Raw genomic sequence first — 24,615 nt, forward strand, 5'->3', positions numbered from 1 at the left:
GTGTACTTTCAATTAAAATCCAGTGGAGAAGGACTGTGCTACATGTGGCACAGAAGGGGGAAGTGGTTCTTCCAGTAAATTGTGATGTTTCATTTAGCCAGTAATAGGTCAATATCCACATATTTAGTGGAGGGTGTTTCAAGTTTTGGGCGAGGAGACAGACCTACTAGTACAATGTCTATGGAATTCGCTAATGGACTACCAATCAAGCTAATCAGTATCTCAACAATCTTAGCTCAATAGGAGGAAAGGGAGCCGCAGGACCAGAGCAGATACAGTAAGTTTACATTTGGCAATTGACATAGAAGTCGTTTCAAATCTTTTCTATGGAATACTTTATTAATATGTATAGGTGTCAGAAAAGCCCTGTTCAAAATATGAAATTTAATGTATTTGAACCAGATGTCACATGTCCCCTTATGCAGATATTCGAATATTCTAAGCCAATTGGCATCATGAAGTGACCTGGTCATTTCTGTCTCCTAGGATTCCTCAAGGGGTGTTCTGGAAAGATCTAAGTGACTTACATTAAGCTCTATAGAGCCATTTGATCCATTTACCACCGTCGCTCATAGTATACAACACCTGATATAACTGATGTGTGATATGCTCCAAAAAGTGTGGAATAGATCTCCGAGTACACGCTTAATATGTGTGTAGTTGAGAAACTGACAAAAGAGGACATTGTAGCCCATCACAAGCGTGGGAAGATCTATTAAATTACCATTAATAAACAAATCTTCCAACATGGGCTGGCCCAAGTCACTCCAAAAATGAACCTAAGCTGAGCATATGCACCCTGCCTGAGTGCAGAGACCAAGCAAAGGAGCTGATAGGGCATACCGGGTAACTAGCTTTATGATCCTTCGTGTTCAATTAAGATACGACAAGGCTGTACAAAGTAGCACAGGGCAGCGTGTCCCTGAGCATTTAGAGGGGAACATTAATGAGTGAAGTGAGCCGTCTCTGTTATTGGAAACACTAAACCCTGTTTCAATCAAAGAACGGCCTGCCAGCCGTTGAGATACCCATTGGGCGTCTAAATAATATTGCTCAATATCAGGGAGGGCTAGTCTTCCAGCATCTACAGGCAGTTTAAGGGTAGCTAAAGCAACTCGACAGAATCCTGCGGCCCAAGTTATTCCACCTAGTAACCGGTTGAGGTCTTTTTTTAAAGTACGAAGGTGTATTTTAATCAAGTTGATCTGACCCATAAACCTCCAAAGGGAGAGTGGACCAAAGTGTAATTTGTCCCCAGAGAGAATGAACCTCAATCCTCAGCTGAATGGTAAACATTGATCAGCAGGGATCTAAACGATACAGATTCATGCAATAACGTAGAATTCAGTTGTATGTAGGAAGGGAGATTACATCCTGATCGTAGAGGAAACATACATGACTTTGCCCAATTCACAGTGACCAGCTATCAAGCGAAATCATCCAATAGTGATGCGATGGATGAAAAATCTGCCTTGGCAGCCTTTACATAAAACAACAGATTCTCAGTATGTAATGACAATGCATGTATTGTATCAATGAACGGTATCCTCCAATGGGTCCAAAGTAGTCCCAACCAAGCAGCAAGGGGCTTCATAGCCAATAGAAATTGTGATCAAGGACAACCGTGGTGCGTGCCTCTGCCCACTGCCCAAAAGCCAGGCAGAGATGTATTTTCCATTTTTTAAGCAAGCTGCCAGGTTTTTGTAAAGGATAAACATCCATATCCAGTTGCAAACTGATATCTACACACAACTCGTGCCCTCAGAAATAAACGAATGAATACACTCTTTATAACTGAGAATCTAAGGGGTGACTTTGTAGGCCACTTCCCACTGAGTTGTGTACGCCATTCTTTGTAATTGCATAATCACCACACACATTGCTTACTCCTTATCACTGTGCATATACTGCTTCATTCATTATGGGTCCAAGATGTATTCCTTAGACACAGCAGATCAGTAACTTTTTTTGTTTGTCCAGTGGAAACAAAGTAGCTTAGTAACTGTGGTTAATAAATAAACAAATAAGCATAATTTGCAAGAGCGATAAATAGCATGGTTTGCTTGAGAAGACCTGCTTGGTTGCAAGCTTCGTCCTTGCATAGGATAGGGTTGTGGGCTTACCCCTTCGTGATGAAGTCATGTTTTCTCCTGCTACAAATGTGTTCATAGAAAAATATGACAGGTCATATAGTAAAACATTTAAGTGCATTTGCCAGTTGCTTGAAAACAATGTTTTTATCAGTCTTCTGTAGGAGTTACACGTTTTAACTGCCATTGAAACTGCAGAAAATGTAAAAGAAATTGGTGCCACAATTTTTTTTTAAACCTTGAATTTTGTTCCATATAGTCCACCAGGCACACCTTAGATTATTATCACCTGAACCTGCGTTTTTTATTGTAATCAGCTTGACTGAAAGGTTGCGCAGATAGCAGAACTGGATGGGAATATCTAAGTAAATATAAGTCCAGAGAACTGTATTATCAATACTTGAAATTTGCCATCTGAGGTTAGCACAATCAATGCAAATGTCTATATTTTGGTCAGTGCACTTTTTCTGTAATGTGTATGAAAGTTCTCACAGTTGTGCTGATCCATCTTTACCTTACTTAGACAGTGGACTTGTGAAATCTGATTAAAGTGCTTTCTGTCTACAGAATGTATATCTAATTTTTAAACATGCACTATCTAGGATTTTATATCAAAACAAATCCAATATGACACTCTTCCAGAATCTTTGTCATTAGACCAAGAACTGACAGTGGATGTAAAGCCCACCATTGCTTACAATGTGTTTTAGCTTTACTGTCACACTCACTTGCATGCTTCTTATTCAGTGGCTTTCCTTGTCCGTCGTGTATTGCCTCTATACTTTTGTCCTTCCACTGCTACCTTTAGGGGACTTCTTTTTTCTTTTTGATTAAGCACTCCATGATAGTGTGTGTTTTCCCGTTGTCCCCCACTTGCACTTCCCTCCTCCGCACTCCAAGATGTTCTCTCTCATCTGTGTACTTCCCTGCCACAGCACTCCTTGTTGCTCTCTCTCTCCTGTATGCTTCTCTCCCCCCCACACTCCATGTTGCTTTCTTTCTTCTATGCTTTTCCCCATGTCGCTGTCCCTTGTATGCTGCTTTCCCCTTCCCCTGCCCCCCTTTTTGCTCACCGCCTACTCATCCTTCTCCCCCACTCCGCAGTCCTTATTTTTATATATTTCTTTTTAAATTTCTACTTAAAGAATACAAAATGCTTTCACCCGAATTCTTTTTTAAATTACTTATTTGCAGATCTGCTTCGGATTAGTGGGACTTGCTTTATTTTGAAAGCACCTATGTGTGCTTGTGTAATAACACATGCATAGGACATCGCGCATGCGTGCTTTAGTGCCGGTGCCAACCACTGGCAGCACATGCACAAATTAAATACTGTTCTGAAATTTAAAAATACTTGATTATGCATATTTTCACCTTCCCCTCCACCCATGCACTCCCCCACACAGATTACCATATTTATTGAACCACATGGAGTTTGTTGGTGGCATGAGTGATTGGAGTCTTCTACATGACTGACATTTCTCCTTCTCTACCCTATCTCGAATGGCTTTTCCTTGTTGAAACCGTTCAGCACTGCCCAACATACCTCAGGGTGTCTGACATCAAAAGTACAACGCGCTGTTGCTTTTCTGCTTGAATAAATATTTGTTTGCAAAATCAGTCTTTATTTAATTAATCTTATCATTCAGATCTGGTTATCCTGATTGCAAATCTTTCGTCGTGGAATATTGTTTTACAGTTATAATGCTTGTAATGTTTTATGTGGAATATGGTTTTCCAATTATAATGCTTGTAATGTTTTATTGATTACAATCTTTGTTAACATTAAAGGGACAATTCTTGCCCAGTCAATTGCCCAGTCAATAAAAACAGTATCACATTTTTCTTCTTTTTTGAAATGTTCCTGCTCTGTTATAGGAAGCAGACCTGGTTACCACTCATGAACTGGGACATAACTTTGGAGCTGAACATGATCCTGACACCTTGGCTGCTTGTGCACCTAGCGAAGACCACGGAGGAAAATATGTCATGTATCCTATCGCTGTCAGTGGAGATCACGAAAACAATAAGGTACTTGGGTATTTGTTATATTTGATTTCATCCAACAAATGAGATTCTAAGCTTAAAATATTAATTTGTAGCGTGCTTAATACTGGGAACGCTCTTAAAGCTGGCAAAATAGACAACAGTGGCATAGAGTTTGCTAGATTTCCTATAACAGCATAACTGGTAATTAGGCCACGTCTTCTCCACTAAATGATGAAAACCATTGTAAATCCTTTAAGACTGGTTGATAAATAGATGTTGTTGTAGCTGCACTAACAATCCAACTTCATGAATACAGTGTTCACTTTTGTGGGTAGGGCAGGGATTCTTTATTTTTTTATATTCTTCAATGCATGTTGCCAATAACTGTGAAGTTCAAGGGGCATGTTCATATGCAGTGGAGATCCCAATAAAGAGCAAATATTATAGCAGACTGAGCAACCATAGCATTTTATATAGGGTGCTAACTGGGGGTTTGATAAAGAATCTTAACCTATTTCATAAACGTTACACCAAAACCAGTTCTATACAAATCCCACCTAAACTCCCCACATGGCAATGAGGTTATCATGAATAGTTCTCTATTTACCTGGGCACAGAGGAGCTCTCATGGGCAGGTGTGTTAATTTAATTTCAAACAATGATGGATGTATATTACCTCCCTTTACATGAACAGCCTCCTGTTGTACATTCAGGATGTAGGGACTGACCTCTGACCCATCATGAAAGGCGTAGGCAACTTTGGGTGACTTTCTGGGTTAACAGTTAACTATGAAATGTCCTATTATTAACCATTGGGCCCAGAGGCTACTCCAGGCTGGGTGGGTTGTGGAAGATAGGCCATAAGGTGGGAAAGCATCACATTAAGATATCTAGGGGTACATAGTTAGGGCCTTAAGACCCCAGGTGGCCGTCTGAAGGACGCTGTCACTCACGGCTGTGGGAAGGATTGTCCTAGCCCAAATGGTGATGCTGCCACATGCCTCTTATATTATTTTGCAAACTTATCACTAGTTATTCCTAGATGGGTCTTTAAAGAATTCAACACCATGCTACTAGACTGAATAAGGGATGCTGCGAGGTGCAGAATCGCATGGGGAACAGTGACGTGGACGTTCAGTCATGGTGGCATGGGAGTCTCAGGCCTTGAGCTTTACTATATTGTGGCTGAAACCGAGTGGATTGTTAGGAGGCTAGGTGGGTATAATCCCCAAGGACTTTGTGATGAGCTACGGGCCGATGGAGGATTCTAGATGCAGCTAGGGCTACGATCCATTGCCAAAACACAGAACTCCTATCTCGAATAGAGCTGGTGGCTCAACAATACCAATAGCTTGCACTACAGCTAACTCACGGCAGGGTGCCCTGTGCTCCTGAAGTCCTGTTAAATTTAGTACTTGTGTATTTTGGGATCCAAAGCAGAAGAACCGAGGAGCTGGGAGAAAGTGGGGAAAGATATGTTGGAGGACCTGTTTGAAAATGGGATCCTAGTACCATTTGACACTTTAATGGAAATAACTGGACTTCCTCCAGGTCAATTTCGATGCTACAGGGCCATGATGGTGAGTCTAGGCATGCTATGGAGTGTAACAGATTCAGAACGGTAGACCAATGAATACATACAGACATGCTCACACTATGCCGCGCTCAGCTGCTAATTACCTGAATATACAGGGCTCTGCTGGACCTTGGAGAGCCAACCCTTAACAAGTTACTGATGACCATCTGGGAAGCCAAAGTGAAGCTCTATGGCGCAAAACAATGCTAGACTCCATGCAAGGCCCCTCCCAGTCTCAGTCGAGAGTGCAGACCCCCTTCCAAAGTTGCTCTCATGGCATATCTTTTTCATGATCGAAGTGTTCAGGTAAGTCCCAAAAAACTGCCACATGCCCTCCACTCATTCTTCAGATAAGGCGCGAGGGCTACACCTGGCCTTCAAGTATTGTTGCCATTTTCAAGAGTAGTTGATGCCACACTATTCCAGACTGGCGGATATTCTCAAGGTGACTAATCTGCAATTACATAGTGTCCGCCAGAAACAGCATTAGTGAAGCTAAGTAACTTGTGCCACTATTCCTTCGCATGATATGCAGCTAGCGAGAAAACATAATTGCATAGCACAGGCTAGGGGCCTTCAAAGGTTTCTGATGACTAATGCTTTTGATGAACTTGCACCCTGATGACAAACTGCTCTAGAGGCACTTTGCAGTGAGAACCTCAAATCAGCAGCCCAAACAGACATACCCACCTGTACAGTGTTCATGAGATATAAACCCATTTAGTATTGGTCTTCTTAACTACTGATGGGCCCACGCAAACCTACTGATGAGGCCTCCTTAGAGCCCTCATAGTCTCACAGCAGTGGTTCCTGTCTCCTTACCCCCTACTGATCTTGCGACCCTCCCTGAAATACCCTGATCAGGTTAGCACCACATACTTTCAACTGATCAATGTCCAAGCTAGTTTGAGGGCTACTGTTTTAGGTGTATAAGTGAATTGGTATTAATCAACTACTCCAAAGCAAGTAACAGCTCACACCTGTGCTGTAGCTGCAGAAATAGAGAACATGCAGTTTGCACTAAACTGAGCTCTAAGGTTTGGCTATATTGCTATGAGCTAGATATTTCATAATAGGTAGCCAATGTGTAATTGAACTATACTATCTGTATGAAATCCTAGGATCCACTTTTGAAATGTAACTATTTGTATTTGAAATGCCCAAGCAAGTGTTTAACTGATATATGATTGTCTTAATAGTTGTAGCATTCTGCCCCCACCTCAAACTCCTTGAACAAACATTGACTGATCCACTAGCCCATGAACATTAAAACCTTAAAAGAAATCATCTGGCATCCAGGAACAGCTTTACTATTTGTTACAAGATGTACCTACCTTCCTTAGAGTTGTGCCGGCCCAGTAGAACTGGCCTGCCACCTATATGCAGAGCCACTGGAATTATGCAGCAGACGAGAGCTAGGTTATGCAGCAGGGTTGGCTAAATTATGCGACAATAAGAGGCAATGTATATGACATAATGCAGCACATTTTGTGATAGTATTACTTAATTATTTTGTTATTTTTAGGTCTCGCCTAGCGTTGCAGCGCGCATGTGCTGCTCGCTCTGCAGGGGCTATTGTGATCAGGAGATTTCAGAAGGGGTCTTGAAACCCCGCCCATCATTTTCATTGGGTCACGTCTGCCATCCGGACTGGGTCGTCTGCTTCACAGCTGTAGTGAAGAAATTTCTTATCTTTGGGGGCGTGTAGTGGTGGCTCATGTTTCCTTTTATTACTTAATGCCGGGCAGGCACAGAGCTTTGAGGCGCAGGGGGTCACGGGGATTCCGGCATACTGTGGGTGCTTTTCCATGTCTGACGAAACTGGTCTCTGTGATATGAAGACCACAACTCAGTGCCTACACGTCTGAAGTACTCCCAGCACATTCCCCTACCTAAATGTAAAACGTATACAAAGCACACCTCCATGGTTGATGAAAGTGTCAGTCGTGACAGGGGTCAATACCCGAGTTTCCAGCACATGCTAGTGCCTCTCGTTGCCGGCTCGTCAAGGTGCACCGTAGTAAGTGCTTGCCTCTGGTAATCACAGTACACCTTGGCATCGCCAGTTCTGCGCAAGTACCTGCAACGCCCCTGATCAGTAGCAGTACATCGGGGGTTCTTACCTCCGAGTCAAGCTTAATATTCTCCATGTCCCCGAGCCTGGCTGGTATGCAAGGTGGATGAAAGGCGTCTGGGTTCGGCGGAGCGGTTATTTCTGTAATACGGGGGGCGGTTCCTTGTGATCCAGCGCAAGAGCAGCTAGCAATTCTAATTCAGTCGTCATGCTGCTCCTATTCAACGGGCGGGCACGCGGGCCACCATCATCGCCACAGACACAGGAGGGTGGATCTAGTGGGCAGCCCGCCGCTGAGGCCGAGCTAGGCAGCCGCGGTGCTTGCGTAATCTTCAATCTAGCTGCAGTCCCAGGCTCCCCGTCCGAGTCTTGTGTGAAACCGCAGAGCTCCAGCTCCTGTGAACGACAAGTAGTAGCTTCACTCAGGCTTTTGGGACCTTGTACCGCACCACGGGCTGTTAAGGACTACCCGTACAGTGTTTCACGCCTGGGATCCCCCATGTGGAGCTGTGTTGCAAACCTGGAAGCACAGCCGGGTGCGAGCCGTGGACTAGACAGGGCTTCACCCCCCACCTATTCCATGCATTCGCGGCATTGTTTTTGGTGCATTATTAACACAAATCTGATCATTAGAGCGGACTAGACAGGGCTTCACCCCCCACCCCATGTGCTAATATTCCTATACTTAATATTGCCCTTACTCAGAGGAAGGGGGAATAACTTATTTTTTTAGCAGAGTCCATTAGGACTGACTGTTCAATATATAACATTTTGGAAAAGCGTTTTGTAAAACGGCTTTTTCTGCTGTTCGGACAACCCACATGCTGTCCGCCAGGATTTTTAAAATACATTTATATAGGGCTTACTACCCCTGACGAGGCGTTGAAGCGCTTTACACAGTAGCACGCTACCCTGAACCGAAAGTTAGTGGTCAGTCAATTAATTACCATGGTTAGTTTTTCACACTCATTCCATGCATTCGCGGCATTGTTTTTGGTGCATTATTAACACAAATCTGATCATTAGAGCGGACTAGACAGGGCTTCACCCCCCACCCCATGTGCTAATATTCCTATACTTAATATTGCCCTTACTCAGAGGAAGGGGGAAGAACTTATTTTTTTAGCAGAGTCCATTAGGACTGACTGTTCAATATATAACATTTTGGAAAAGCGTTTTGTAAAACGGCTTTTTCTGCTGTTCGGACAACCCACATGCTGTCCGCCAGGATTTTTAAAATACATTTATATAGGGCTTACTACCCCTGACGAGGCGTTGAAGCGCTTTACACAGTAGCACGCTACCCTGAACCGAAAGTTAGTGGTCAGTCAATTAATTATCATGGTTAGTTTTTCACACTCATTCCATGCATTCGCGGCATTGTTTTTGGTGCATTATTAACACAAATCTGATCATTAGAGCGGTCTATGTGAGAAGCAATTGCTTGCTGGAATTAATAAGATCATTATGGTTTCCAAAAGAGCTTAAGCTTGTATACAGGACAGGCAGGCAGAGGGGAAACAGTAGTGCACTTACAAACAAGCATTTACAATGCAATAGGTCTCCCATTTGCGAGAGTTTAAGCTATTGGCATTGTAAATGACAATGCCTTTAATTTATGTTTTAAAAATCAACACATAAATAAAAGGAATTGTCATTTACAATGCCAGTAGCTCAAACTCTCGTAAATTCGAGACCTATTGCATTGCAAATGCTTGTTACATCTGGTAACAGTGTCTGAGAAAAGTGTTCCCCTTAAGTACCAATATAACACTCAAAGCAATAAGCAAATAAAAGATGACCATTTAACCTTTGTAAAAAGCCTTTTGGTTTGCAGGAACACAAGTCGCCTTCTGTTTTGTAACTTTTGATCCATTTCAGCTGGAAACAATTTTTTTGTTAAAATCAGCAGAATATGTGGCGGATGATGGATTATGTGGCAAATGGGGAAAATTAATAAGTATGCGAAAATTGCCATGACCACACAATCGCAAAATTCCAGGGGTCCATCCTATATCTAAATAAAAAAACTATTCTTTATAAAAGTTTTAGCTCTGACTGAACAAGCAATAAATACACCTCCTCTCTGTAGACGCATTCTTCTTGTCAAGTACCTCCATTCTGAATCTTTGTTTTGTTTTCCTTTTTCCAAAACCCTTTATTGAAGTTAAGATCAAAACATAATACAGGTTTGTATTGCGGTACTTAGGCAGTCACAGATTACACTTGCAAATACAGAACACAGTAAAATAAAGGAAAGAAAAAAAAGCACAAAGGAGATGTCACGTCCTACGAATCACAGCATACAGCACAATCCTGGATGGCAATTATCTAGACACCACGAGGGGGGGCTACAGTGAGGCTGACTTAGTGGAGGGGTGCTTCCAGTGGTACTGTCCCTGGCATTCAGAATGTCAGATGTAGGGGAATCCTCGAGGGCAGCTAAACGATGTAAATAAGAAATTAGTGGAGCCCATATATCTGGGGGTCTGCTAGCAGCCGTCATCAGGTCCCAAAATTCCCCCAAGAAGGTCTGACAGTGGGTTGAATCGCCCAGCCAGGCCTTGACCAAGGGCGCAGGTCTGCGCTCCTAGTGCATGGACACCCTACGCTTGGCCAGTACCAGATGCATTGCAGTGAGTTTACGGGATGCGTCAGATGTATGCTTTACATAACCCAGGAGGCACACCAGGGGATCGGGAATTATACGTTCAAGTGTAATGTCGCTGATGGCGGCACACACCCCCTGCCGAAAGGCGAAGACCCTGGGGCATAGCCAGGCCAAGTGGCCAAAATCTGCGCCGGGAGCAGAGCAGCGTATGCATCTGTCGTTATCTAGAAGACCCATCTTAAATAATGATACAGGAAAGCATTATAGTCTGAGTAAGTACTTGAAATGAATGAGACGCGATAATTGGGGGAGAGGCGTTTGGTCTGATTACAGCAATATAACCATTGATCCTGTGGGATATCCATGCCCAAGTCCCTGCTCCACGCGCTGCGGGGTGCTCAGCACTGATAGAGGGAGCAGCTTACGTAAGAGCGTATAGTCTGGTGACCAGCTTGCGCGGAGAGGTGGAGGTATGAACCATTTCGAGGGCGGTGGCAACGGGGGGGCCTGAGGGAATGCGGGGTTTGTATCTCTACAGGTCGCTCTGATTTTATAATACAGCAATTTGTCCAGTGATTTAACATTACCGGGAACAGTAAAGAATGTATTGTCCGAGTAGACATCTGTAAAAGTGTGGAGTCCCATGTGGGCAGCATGTTTGAAGCGGCCAAGGAGCAGCTAGATCTACTTCGACCGCCACGTGTGGTTGAAAAGGGGCCGGGTGCAGCCAGAAGTGGAGGAAACTTGCCTGGCCACACAGTGCATAAAGCTTGAAGTTCGGGGCCCCAAATCTCCACGAACCAAGGGCAAGGTGAGGATATCGTAGGCGAATCGAGGTTGGCACGCAGCCCAGATCAGAGTAATGATAGTGGAGCAAAATTTACGGAAGAATTGAGACATGAGGGGGACCGGGATGTTTAAAAAGAGATACAACAATTTTGGGAGCCCAACCATCTTGGCGATGGCGATGCGCCCCGCAAGCAATAAGGGAAGTACTTGCAAGAGACGGAGCTTGGTCTCCAGCCCTCTATTCTGAATCTTATCTGCCCATGCTGTTCACCACATAAAACATCACTGTCAGATTGTTTTTTTTGATAATCAACTTTATTGGGTTTTTCAAAAGACAAGTAATTCATTGGCAGCAGATTAAACATGATTGGAAGGAATACAACGTTAATCACAGTCAACAGTACATGGATCACCTGGTTGGGTCGGGTATAACAGATTGAGTATGCAATACAGGCAGAAAAAATTAGACTGGTCATCACAGTGGCAACAAACTAAACCATTTACCCCACACTTTTCCAAATAACTCTGGGCAGCCCCGGGCCTCAAAGAGGGACTCCTCCTGCATCACACACCAGTCCACCCCCCTTCTCCACTTCTGCACCGTCGGCGCCTTAGCTTGAGACCATAGCGCCGCAATATCTCGTTTTGCCACTGCCTCAGCCGTCCCATGGAAGCGCTTGTCCGCCCTGGAGCCATCCAGGCCGTCAAACACCCCCAGGAGCATACGTCGGGGAAACCTCCCATCCCAGGGCCTGAGTAAGTTCGCGTTCAACCCCTTCCCAGAACGATGTCAGCGCCGGGCATTGCCATACCATATGATAGAAGTTCGCTGGTGTGGTGTCGCAGCGCGTGCAGGCTGGGGACGGTCTCATAGGGGCTCGGAAAAGGCGCAGGGGAGTGCGATAGGATGCATGTAAATAATATAGTTGTACCAGGCGTAACTTAGAGGACGTGGTCAGGGTTTTGGGCGCCATCAGAGCGTCTCGCCAATCTGCTTCTTCTAGGGGGTCCACCCGTCCCTCCCACCGTGCCCTGAGCCGGTCCAGAGTTGCAGGGCCATTATTAACTAGTGACCGATAGATGCGGGACACCCCCCCTCTCCCCAGATTCCCCATCATCACCTGGGCCTCAAGCGGACTGAATTCTGGAAGAGTGGTAGGGGAAGGGATGTGCGTGTGAAGTGCGTGCCTGAGTTGTAGATATTTGTAAAATTGGGAGCGGTGAAGCGCATGTCGTTGCTGCAGATCGGCACAGGACCAAACATGGTCTCCCACCCATACGTCACCAAGCAGCGAGACTCCGACAAGGTCCCACCGGCGGAACCCCTGTAGGGACGAGACATCACCCATCCAGGTTCCGCTCCAGAGCGGTGTTTGTCGAGTGAGCGTACAGTTCCATTGCACATGACGCAGAGCTGTGCGCCAAGCCGTGAGCACCGTTTTCGTGACAAGTTCCTCTCGGTATGCCGGGTCGGACCAGCCGGCTGCAAACCAATCATGGATCACGAGAAGCCTCGTGGCCAAGTAGTAGAGGTGGAGATTGGTCACTCCCATGCCTCCGTCGAAGGGGGGGATGCGGCAATGCGCTAGGGATAGACGCGGCCTCCCTCCACCCCATAGAAATCGGCTAAAGATGCCATCCAGTTCTCAGAACCAACTCCCCGGGAGGTGGATGGTGAGGTTTTGCAAAACGTAAAGGAAGCGGGGGAGGATCATCATTTTAAAGAGTGCACTTCTGCCCAGAAGATTAAGGGGAAGGGCCTGCCAACTATTGAGGTCGGACTTCATCCGGGTGACCAAAGGCACAACATTTAAAGCCCATTCAAGCTCTGGCAAAAGGGTGATCCAGACACCTAGATATTTGAACGACTGCCTCCGTAGGGGAATGTTAGATTGCCAGTCAAAGCAGGCCCGGGAGAGATGCAGGGGAACCAGAGTGGATTTTGCCGGATTTAACCAGAGCCCAGAGACCCGTTCAAAGACGGAGAGGATCTCCAAGCATCTGGGCCCGGAAGTGTCTGGGTCCGCCAAATACAGCAGAACGTCATCCGCATATAAGGCTATTTTGTCAACCAGCCTCGCGTCCCCTCTGATGAGCGGGTTGTGCCGGATGAGCGCCGCCAGGGGCTCCATCACCAGAGCGAACAACAGGGGTGAAAGTGGACACCCCTGTCGCGTGCCCCTCCAGGTTAGGAAGGTCTCGGAAAGCTCACCGTTGATGAGGACACGGGCCCTGGGATTGGTGTAGAGGACCCTAACCATGCGGCGGAAGGGCAGGTCGAAGCCCATCCTCTACAGCACATCCTCCAGATACGTCCAGGCCACCGTATGAAACGCCTTTTCAAAATCAATGAAAAACACCGCTAGGTACGGGGTTAGATGATCACTGTGGGCCATTGCCAAATGGAGGCGGCGGATGCAGTGACGAGTGCCCCTGGCAGGCATGAACCCGCATTGGTCGGGATGAACCAACTCCTGCAGGAGGGGTCCGAGTCTCTGGGCTAACACCGTAGCAAAGATCTTGAGCTCCGTGCTAATCAGCGAAATCGGACGGTAGTCCGCGCAATCCAGGGAGGGCGGCTGTGTGTTTGGAATGACCACTATGGTGGCTATATCTGATTCTGGTGGGAAGGAGCCCGATTCCGTTACGTGTTTGAATAGCTCCACTCGATGGGGAACAAGGATCTCACGAAAGGTCGCGTAATACTCCTGGAGATAACCATCCGGACCGGGTGTTTTGCGGGGTGCAGGAGTGATATTGCCCTGTGAACTTCCGCTGGGGTGAAGGGGTGGTCTAGTGTCTCCGCAGTCACTCGGGGGAGACACAGCAGCTGGGCCCCGGTCCCCTCCAACCAGTCCGCCAGCGGCACGGCGGGGGGGCGAACAGCATATAGGTTTGTGTAGTAGTCAGCAAAAGTGTGTGCTATGGCGCAGGACGTCACCTGATGGGCCTCGGTAGCCAAGCGAACCTCAGGGATCACGCGATTGATCCTGGGGTAAGACACTAGATTGTGTAGGAGTTTGCCGTTTTTATCGCCCCATCCGTAGATCCGCGCCACCGAGGAACGCCAGAGCGTTTTCGCGGATTCCAAGGAGATTCGGCGAATCTCCTCACGGCTCACTGCCAATTGCCGAGAGGAATCCCCGCGACCATTCGCCACCTGAAGTCTTTCCTGCTGTGTTGCCTGGGCTTCCAACCGCACCAGGTGGGCTGTCTGTTCTACCCGGTTCACGTGGACCACACCCCTAGCCACCCCTCGGATAACAGCCTCACCAGCTTCCCACAGCACCGCCGGCGAGGGAACCGATCCTGTATTAGCGGAGTAATAGTGACGGAGTTCCTGCTTAATTGAGTCAATGAGCTTGGAGTCTTGCAGAAACCAGGCGTTCAATCGCCAGGTCGCTCGGGGACCCGCGGAGGAGGACCCAAGATGCAGGGATACGGGCGAGTAATCACAGATCCCCCTGGGCAGTATCGCGACCCTGGAGACCAGTTGGCAGTCCGTGGCAGGCAACAGGAGGAGGTCTATGCGGGAGTGGGTATGGTAAGCCGCCAACGTATGAGTGTATTGATCCCTACGGGGGATCCAGACCCTCCATATATCACAAAGTCCCAGGGCCAATGTCCAACTCGAGAGGGCCCTCGCAGAGGCGAGGCGTCCCTCTGATGGATTTCCCGTCGCATCGCGCAGGGGTTGCAGGACGACATTAAAATCCCCCTGACCACCGTGAGACCCTGCGGAAAAGAGGAGAAGATGAGCGCAAGATGCCGGAGGGTGGAGGTCAGTAGCGCAGGCAGGACATAAGCACATAGGAGGTTCACGGGACGCCCTTCAATCGTTCTAGAGACGGCCACATAACGGCCCTGGGCATCAGTCTCAGCTTTAACCAGGGCAAAGGGAAACCCCTTCCTAAGTAGGATAGCCGCCCCTCGGGAGCCTCGCGCAAAGCCTGAGTGCCAGACCCTATCAAATCCGTACCTGGCTAAGAACTGGCATTGTGTACCCAGCAGATGCGTCTCCTGGAGAAATATGATGTCCGGCGAGTGGCTTTGGGCTGCGCAAAGAACCGCTGAGCGCTTGATACGGTCAAGGAGGCCGTTGACATTCCAGGAGAGGACATGGGTAGGCCTATTGAAGGTGTTTGCCATCTGAATGAATGTTGTGTGGGAAGGCGGATGTAGGTGTGGGACCGTACAAGCCCTGAGGGATACCTACTCGGGCCCAAAACCCCGGGAAATGACCATGCAAAGTGGTGATCCGTATGTCAACTGCGATAACAACTAGGGAGTGACTGCTGCCAGCGAAAAAAACAAACAGCGGCCTGTAGGCAGCTAAAAATAACAAACTACTGGGAGACAACGATCCCCCCCCACCCTCGCCCCCCAACTGCCCCCACCCTACACTTCTGAAATGGAAGCATCTGTCGCCCCAAAGATCCCAACCTCAAACTACCCCTCTAAGAGGTGATTCGCTAATCTAAAACGGTTAGCTAAACCTACAACAACCAGGAACATGGCTAAGGAGGATCCCCCCTCCATATAAACGGATGAAGACCAACTGCTGGAAAAAGAAGGAAAAAGGATGTGAGGAGCATAAGGTTAACAGGATGAATCAGTTCCGAAACTGCATTGGAAAGGTAGTCCTATGAACGGACCACCTAGTGGAGCCGGGCGGACTACGGACATAGGGCAGGAGCAACCCGCTGTGAAAAGTCTCGGCAAGTGAAGTACAGGAGACACATTTGCAGCGCTGGTTACTCCCCCTCCTCACCGCCAGAGCCACGGATCACGGGGCTCCCAGGCAAGTCTTAGTCCGACTTGGCCTTTCGAAGATGCCCTCCGATCCGGGGACATTCCCCATGTCGATCAAGGAGGGAGCCTCAAAGACTATAGGCTGCAAGCTCTGGAGCAAACAGAGATCAGTCACGAATCCACATAATATCTATCTGTGGTTTTCGGAACCAATCATCATTCCAAGACTTTTAATGCATGCAATATACCCGAAGGGAATCGTGGAAACAGTAGGTGGACAAGCACAAAAAATGAGGCAGATCCCATTTCAAGTCACCCTCATCATTTAAGTAGAACGACAAGTCGAAGAAACAGCACAGGAAACATAAGCACAGGTCTTTGACATCCAGATTCTCCCTTCTAGTTGGGAGGGGACCTTGCAGTCGGCATTTGCCGAACCCATCCCAGATTTAGTCTCCTCTTCGGAAACGATCACTTGTATGGAATAGACGTTCTCCAAGTTCCTTGGACCATCATCGGCACTGCATCAGGTGCCGGCCTTCAAGGCAAGGAGGCAATATGGCTCTAGTTCCCTCTGACACCCTTCCGGCCACATGGAACTTTTGAAATCCCGTCCCAGTCAAACATCTGCTTGCGGGTACTGTCACAGTGCCAACTGGTTCACTTTGAGACTGCCCAATTCACCAGTGACGATGGTGCCAATTTCGCTAGCCCTGGATTATGACTCTTCATCAGCGAGGGTTCACCCCAAGTTGCTCAACACAATTACTAAAGAGCAGCTTTCTATTGAAGAATACTTCCCTGCTGCTTCACTATCTCAATGTCTGTATTTCAAGAGGCTCTGATTTTGTGAGGATTTGAAAATCTGACCCAGTCGAGGAGGAGGAGGAGGAGGAGTAGTTCCTTCACATAATACTGATGCTGGCATTGTCCTAGATTTACAAAAATGCCAGTGGCCTCAACACTTTGACCGATTCTGCTCTTGGTTTGCCCCATCAGCCCCCAACTAAAGAAGGATTGTGGTTGTTATAAGGAGGGCCGCTGATGGTCTAAAGTGCCTCTCCCATCTGAGGAGACTAAAGCTATCCCAAATAGAGATCCTTCAACCTGGGAATTTCACTTCTGAGCCTCTCTTGCCATTTAACAACGTTTTGGTTGATCCTATTTTAGCAGCTCTGTCTGTAGTCGTCCCACTGACACAGCACCCTAAACTGGAGAGCCTTTTGGTGCAGTCTCATCTTACAAAATCAATCTGAACTCCTTTCCTTCTACTCCTCTGGATAATGAATTGAAAGATATTTATTAGACAGGTAAAAAATAATTTTCTTCTGATAGCCTGCACTCTTTGAATGCTTCTTGTCTCTTGGCATGCTGTTGCCACATACTTTTGGGAAATAGCACGGCAGTACTAGGGGACTTTCATGTGACATTTGTGCTGTCTATTGAGGTTAGCGATGATTCAGCCAAGCAAGTCTTACTCTCTGGCCTGGACTCTAAAGACATGGTTGCCCATGCTACTGGAACCAGTATAATCATCTGCTGACATGCTTGAATGTGCGCCATCATATTTACTTGAGACGTCTTGATTTACAGATTCGTAGCCAAGGCTATGTGTTTTAGGGGCGTGTGGCCCCCAAAGGATAACTTCTGAATAACGGGGGTATTGCGGTGGTCAGGAACATGGCTTCCCCACATTATCTTTTAAAACATGCACACTAGAGAACGCAACCTATTTGGCAGCACTTTTTTAAGTTGTCTACCTTTACATCCATTTGTGATAAGTTCTAGGAAATGGTCACCTTGAGGTAGAATGGAAAGGCAACAGTTGATTTTTTTCAGGAAATCCGTATCACGTTTTCATTTGAAAGCAGTTCTGGACAATCTAATTAAGGCATCTTTGGGGGAATTTGTGGTAAATGCTGCATTTCTGGGCACATTGTAATAAAAGCCATTGATAACTATTGAATGGGATTTAAAGGTAGCTTTAAAACACTAGCAAAGTTATAAGTACACAGACGTGATGCATACAAAGATATGGTCCCATGGTTAGTCAGCACTGCACTGACTGTACCTGACTCCTGCGGGAGTGATCCCAGCAGAATAGTCAACAGGACATAAAGTAAGGGTGGCAAAGGTTGGTTAGGTAGCATGGCCACAGCTCAGGGAGTGATTTCTGCAAAGTGCCAACTTCCAATAGTCAAAAGGAGCTAAAACTTGCTGGGTAGCCTCCCAATCACATTCCATAGCTTTGGGCCTTGTGTTTAATTTGCACAGGTGGCTTGAGGTGGTGGGTAAGAGTACTCATTTTTGGAGATCCAGACCTAATTTTCCTCATGGGACTTTGACCAAGACCAAAAGAGAGGAAAAGGGAAAGAAATATTGGGAAAAGTGACCAAGGGGAATAGCAGTGATAAAATGGAGCTTACAAGAGTAATAAAAAGAGACAGAAAATATACGGTAGTGAAAGAATGAGGCACACGCTGGAATCAAGGCAGCCTTGGTATTCAGCAAGCCTGGCATTCAGTAATGCTGTGATGGCTTCCTAAGACACACCTTAGGCCTCTGCACTAATATTGGTATGAAATTAAGGACTGCTTGGACCCAATACCACAGACAAGGAGTGGCAGGGATCAATCTTTGGTCCAGATCCACACCCTGTTCTCTTTTTGTGGCTGCCAGCAGAGCACCTCCTTCAAACCGACTCATCTAAATGAGGAAGAAGGCTCAAATAGCAAGGGAAATAAGAGCCCTTCTTCTCCTTTAAATGTGATTGAAAGTCTGACTGAAGCCTCCTTACTCTGTTGTCACATCACAAAGTGCGTGGCCTTCTACCAGTGCTGGAGAATGAAATGGTGCATTCTGGCAATCTACAATGACTGAGGTAGGGCTCTTCTTTCTTTCTGAAAACTACTTCTGGTTATTTTGGACAGGACTGAGAACTCATTGTATTCGTAGGCTGCTAGACTACTGTATTGTCTCAAAAATAAAGATCATGAAGTGTTTCTGATGAATGGCATTTGCTAATATTTTGCCCTCTCAGTGCTAGGGGTTGTTAAAGAACAGTGTTTAGCTGGGACCATAGATGTGTTTGTTCTTATTCCCATACTCCCAAGTGTCCTCCTGTCCCAGAGACCTTGTGTAACTTTCAGTGCTCTTATCAGTGACACTGTGTCTGTTTCTCCATGTCCCAATGACAGTTTCACATTGAATCTCCCAATATCCGTGTCAATCACAATGTCCATGTGTCAGTGCTTGTCGTAGTGCCTGTGTTCCCAGGCCGGGTCACTGTGGCAGTATTCCTTATCAGAGTTGCAGTGCCAGTGTCCATTTTAATGTCCCAGTGATAGTATCATTGTTCGTGTCCCTATGCCAGAGACTCCATGTCAGTGCCCTAGAATCAGTATGCCAGCAACCAGATACGTATCTCAGTGTTGTGTCCCTCTAGTCAGTGCCCTTGTGTTAGTGTCCATGTGCCATTTCACTGTCCTGTTATTGTGCCCAATAATTACTATTTTAGTGGGAGTATCCTAGTTTCGCTTCACAATCTCTGTCACTAGACCTTGGCATTGTCCCAGCATAAATGTGTGTGCCTCATGTAAGTGTGCCACTGTCCCTGTTTCCAAGTCAGTATTCCCATGTAAGTGTTGATGCTCCTGTGTCTGTCCCAATGATTGGGTCTTTGTAAAAGTGTTTCTGTGTAATTGCTGGTGCCTCTGTTAGTTTTCCAGTGTCTGTGTTGGTGCCCCTGTCTCAGTGTCCTAGCATTAATGTTCGGGTTTCACTGTCCTCGTGTCAAAAGCCCTGAATTGAGTGTTGGTGTCCCTATGGTTGCTCCCATTGGAGCAGGGTCAAGACTGAGTTGCATATTCCTGGGTCAAACTGTGGTGGTATACTGTGCAAAATAACAATGGACTGGGATGCGGCTCCAAGAGATAACCAATGGCTGCGACTAATTCAAGCAGTGCATCCCTCACTTGTTTGTATACTTGAGTGTGTCGCCCTAAGAGGGATAGGTATGCCTGGACATTGGCCCAGTGCACATTGGGTCACTGGAACCAAGCAATACCTGGCTGATGAACCCTAACTTGGGCAAAAAACTGTTACTGGGTTGCTTGTATTCTGGTTCAGGGAGAACCTGGCCTGGCAGTTTGGGCTGGACTGCTTCCAAAGGAGCAGGGTCATGACTGATTTTCATATGACTGGTTGCAAACTGAGTGGGCATGTGTGCAAAAGAACAATGGACTGGAATGCGGCCTGAGTGATTACTAGTGGCTGAGAATAATTCAAGCATTCCGTCATTTCCTTGTGTACTTTAATACACCTTATCGGGGTCACCCTGGATATCTTTGCTTTGAAGACAATTCGAGCCCTACATTGAGGCTGGGACATTCAGTACCATACAACGCTAGTTCCCTTCACTCAATGGAACACGTGGGCCCTTTAGTGGAACTTGCGCCTACAATGGGCCCAGCATTAGGGATGTCTGTCGGATTAGATTTGCATCTACAAGGCAGAGATTAGGTGGAGGGCAGAGGCCTACCTGACATGTGGCAGGAGATTCTCCCCTCCCCTCCAGAGACCATAGTAGTGGTGACCAGAGCTGTGTTCCTTGGCTGTGGAGGTCACCCGAAGGCCTTGGAGCAGCATCACCATATAACATTGCTGGAGTTCAGTGCCATTCAGTTGTCCCTCAAGGCCTTCTGTTGTCAGACTTATTCAGGTCAATCCACGTTCTCACGGACAACAGACCCGTCTTGTGGTACTGCAAGAAGCATGAAGGTGTGGGCTTATATGATGGTGAATTGCCTAGTGGGACAACTCAACATCAGAGCAGTCAAGCTCAGTAGTTGTCATCCTGCCGACTATGAGTTGGCTCTGCACCCAGAGGTGGCAAATATCTTTGCCCATTTGGATGCACCCTTGGGGGAATTTTTAACTACCCTCAAAAACACTTCAGTTACAGATTTTGGCACAAACTCATTTCCACTCTGGGTCTCAAAGGGGCCATGTAATGCCTTTGGTGAGGATTTAGACGTGTTTGTGTTTCTACCTCTGTCTCAAAGTTCTTCTGAACTTGGGTTCTGGATAAAATCTGGTGGTCCTTTGTAATTTTTGTTCTGGTGGCCTTGAATTGGGCTTAAATGGTCTGATTACTTCTCCCCCAGCACCAGTTCAGATTACTCCATCCAAACCTACACCTTCATACCTGGAGAGTGGCCAGAACAACATGAGAGGTTTTGACCTTCTAGCAGAAGTTGTGGATGCCATTCTGACTGCACGCTGGCCATCCACCAACTCTCTATATTATGGCTGTTGGGGTCGATGTGTTGCATGGTATAAGGAAAAGCATTTTGACCCCATGCTCTTTTTTCCTATTGTTTACTACTACAGCCGTATAAAGCTTCAGTATGTAAAGCTTTGATCATGCCTCTAAAACCTGGAACAAATCCTAACTTTGCCAACGCTAAATCTAAGCATGGGCATATGATTTCATCCAAAACGTTCTCCACTTCAATGCCTACAGTAGCTAACAATTTATTAGTTTAAATAATTTTAACTCCATCAAATTTAATGCAGTGTCTAATAGAGTCAGTTTATTAAAACCAGTAATTTCTGCCATGGAAGGATCAAGCCATAATGACATTGATTTTTTTTTTAGTTTACAAATCTAGATTCGAAAGGCTTAATGGCATATAGTTCATACATTGGAGGAGATTTTTCCGATTCAGGTATTAGATTGATTGAGCCATTACACATACTAACTGGAATCTTCTGCATCATTAAGACATCACTGCATATTAAAGTGTTACACAGGGACAAACTTTCTGAAAACTCCTTCTGGATGTGAATTAAAAAGACATGTCTAGTGAAAAAAAACGTTCTCTTCTATAATACAGTTATTTTTTATTTAACAATACTATATAAGAGATTGAATATTCTTTTTCTGACAGTAGTAACTGATACAATATCCAAGTAAAGTAGTGTACAAAGCACACCTTCACATGAAAACATTATCTACTAAATCTCTGCTAGTGCTTAATCTTTATTTATTTTTTATTTGATCTTTAAAAACAGCGTCTAATAATAAAAAACAAATTCAGTCTGCAGTGTTTCCATACTGACTGTGCATCAAGTACCAACAAAGATATCTCTGCTCAGTCAAACCACAATTTCCCCAGAATTACAGTTAGTCATCTTATCCAACATGTTTTGCACTGAACATTAACTAGATCAAACATCCACTAAGTTAAAAGCAGACATGCAGGTTTTGACTGCAACTACCAACTTTTCGTAACATTGAAAGATGACATTCAATCTATCCACTAACATATTAAAATCATCTATATGGTCTTTCCATCAAATTCTAATAGCACCAGTGACCAAATTTGTAGACACTGTGTGAACACTGGGCATAGATATTTACCAATATTGTACAAGCAATTTCAGCTTCAAACCCTCCTACTAGCTTTCTATCCTCACTAACTTTAAGGACCTTCCCAATCATATGTGACAAGTTTTTATTAAGTACTATCAATATCCTACTGACTTGAAATTTTCAGTACATCTGGATTCTGCCACAGAATATTTTTATCGTAATATATATTCTATGTTCTTATAATGTAGGCGTGTTTCCTGCAAGAAGATAGTATCCTGTAATTTTTACCAAGTCTTGTCAATATCCCTCTCATCTTAAATCAGCCTATAAACATTCCATCTATACCAAAATCTTGAGTAAGAATTGCACCTAAAACAATCACCAAAGTCTTGGTTTTAGCCACCACAGGCAAAAGATCAACAATGTTAGTACATAGAAATAATAAAACAAAAAGTGCACTATAACAAACCACAGTTACTGATGTTAAACAAAAAGACAAATTAAGTGTATTGATTTTTAAAAAATCTTTATAAGTCATGTACCTATGTGTAAAGCTAAATTAAAGCATATGTATTAAAGCATATGTATCCTAGAACTTGGACTAATTAAACAAAATCTCTGTGTACGATGTACTTATATGTATATCTAAATAAAAGCATTATGTATTCAAGAACTGGGACTACTGAGTGCTCCAACCCTACTCAACTGTACTATTATGCCACATAATTTATACGGGTAATATATAAGGGATAACATATCCCCTGCCATACATTGTATGGATATTGCAAGTCAGAGGAGTTCCATAACCATATATAGGAACGAGGGCGAAGGTTGCCTTCCTTTATAAGGTTATGGAACTCTGATGTGACTTGCAATAGCCTTATTGTCTACGCTGGGGTACTTTATCCCAAATAATACTTGGTCACTCTATCACCTTGCTCACAAACCACTTAAAACATTGGTGTGTTGCTCTTTCATACAAAAGAGTGAGCAAGTTTGCAAATATGAAGAAAAAAAATAAAACCTCTAGTGCAACAAATTTAAACACATCAAAAACCTTTTAATTATTTCTTGCAAACAGATAGTAGAAACAGTTCAATAGAAATCAGTATAAAGGGGGGGCGTGGCCTGAGGCATCAAGATGGCGGTCGCACTCTAAGAGTGCTCCCGGACCCCTCCGTCATCCGCCTCGCAGTCTGCTCTCGGCGGCACTCATCCGCCATCCCGACCCACCTGCTGCGGGTCCTGGTCGGCTTGAGGCCCCGGGTGCCTAGCCGGACTCCTGCGGTCGCGAGGCCTGGACTCACAAGATGGCGGCCCCCTCCGCACTCGGGCAGTGTATCTGGTGATACAGCCCGGGGCATACTGATCGGGGCTCTGCTTTCCATCCTCCCTGCACCGGGCGCCACCGCAACCTGCCCTGTTCTTCTGGTGCCTGTCCGCGGCTAATACCTCTTCTGACCCGAAAGCACGACACAGCGGCGCCCAGTGAATGGTGCCGGGGGCGCCGCTGGTGCACATCTCCCGCCGGAGCGTGTGAGCTCGGCCCTTCCTCCTTCCCCCCAGCTTTCCGCGGAGCCCGGTTGTTCCATGGGCCTCCGGATCGGCTGCTGCCCAACATCCTTTACCTTGCAGTACTAACCTTCAGGGGAGGTCGGTAAAGAGGCCCATCGGCTGCACGGTTCGGGCAGCTGGCGACTCCCCCGCCCCCCTCCTGGGCCTAATCCTACTGGCCTGGTCGTTGCTGCTCCCTCCCCCAGCCCCACAGCAAGCTATTCCTGAGGCCTGGGCTTGGGGCGGCTGTCGGTCGGCTGCAGCTAAGTGGCCGGTGTGCCAGGGAAGGTCGTTTCTTCTGCGTAACTAATCTGCTCCCTGGGGAGGCTGCTGGCCTGTGTGGGAGAAGCCGAGAAGGGTAGGGCGACTTGCCCCAGCCCAGGGGAAGCACAACATGTGGTGAGCGGGGAAGCTGCATTACCGGGTAGCGATATGTGAGACTGGTGCCTAGCTTTCCGTAACCCCCCCGCACTCTTGGACTCCTTGGACTAACAGTCACCGGGGAGGTAGTGGGGAGGCCCACCGGCTGCGTGGTTCAGGCAGCAGGAGTCTCCCCTTCTCGCCCGGCCCTGATCATCCCTGCCCACTTCCCACAGGAGATACCTGGGTCCCGGTGGCCTGCGGAGGCCTTCGTTGGTCGTCCCCGGGAGCCCGGCACAACTGGAGAGAGCCTGCTGCACCTCTGCTCTCCCGTCCCGGCTCGCGACAGAGCCTTGCACTGCCCGGACCCCCCGGGGGGGGGGGGCCAGGGGGGGGTGAGCTAGCCTGGTGTGTGGGGAGCCATTTTGGGGGTTCGGCTGCAGC

General features: G+C 46.4%; 1 protein-coding gene across 1 annotated transcript in view; it reads left to right on the forward strand.

Moving 5' to 3' along the window:
* ADAM17 (ADAM metallopeptidase domain 17) overlaps positions 1-24,615 on the forward strand; it is a 578,388-nt gene that overhangs the window by 363,485 nt on the left and 190,288 nt on the right. Inside the window, exon 11 of the mRNA XM_078647824.1 lies at positions 3,969-4,121. Coding sequence (XP_078503950.1) covers positions 3,969-4,121 — 153 coding nt within the window. The remainder of the gene's footprint in view (positions 1-3,968; positions 4,122-24,615) is intronic.

The sequence above is a fragment of the Lissotriton helveticus genome, chromosome 6 (genome assembly GCF_964261635.1).
Source record: "Lissotriton helveticus chromosome 6, aLisHel1.1, whole genome shotgun sequence".
Taxonomy (NCBI): Eukaryota; Metazoa; Chordata; class Amphibia; order Caudata; family Salamandridae; genus Lissotriton; species Lissotriton helveticus.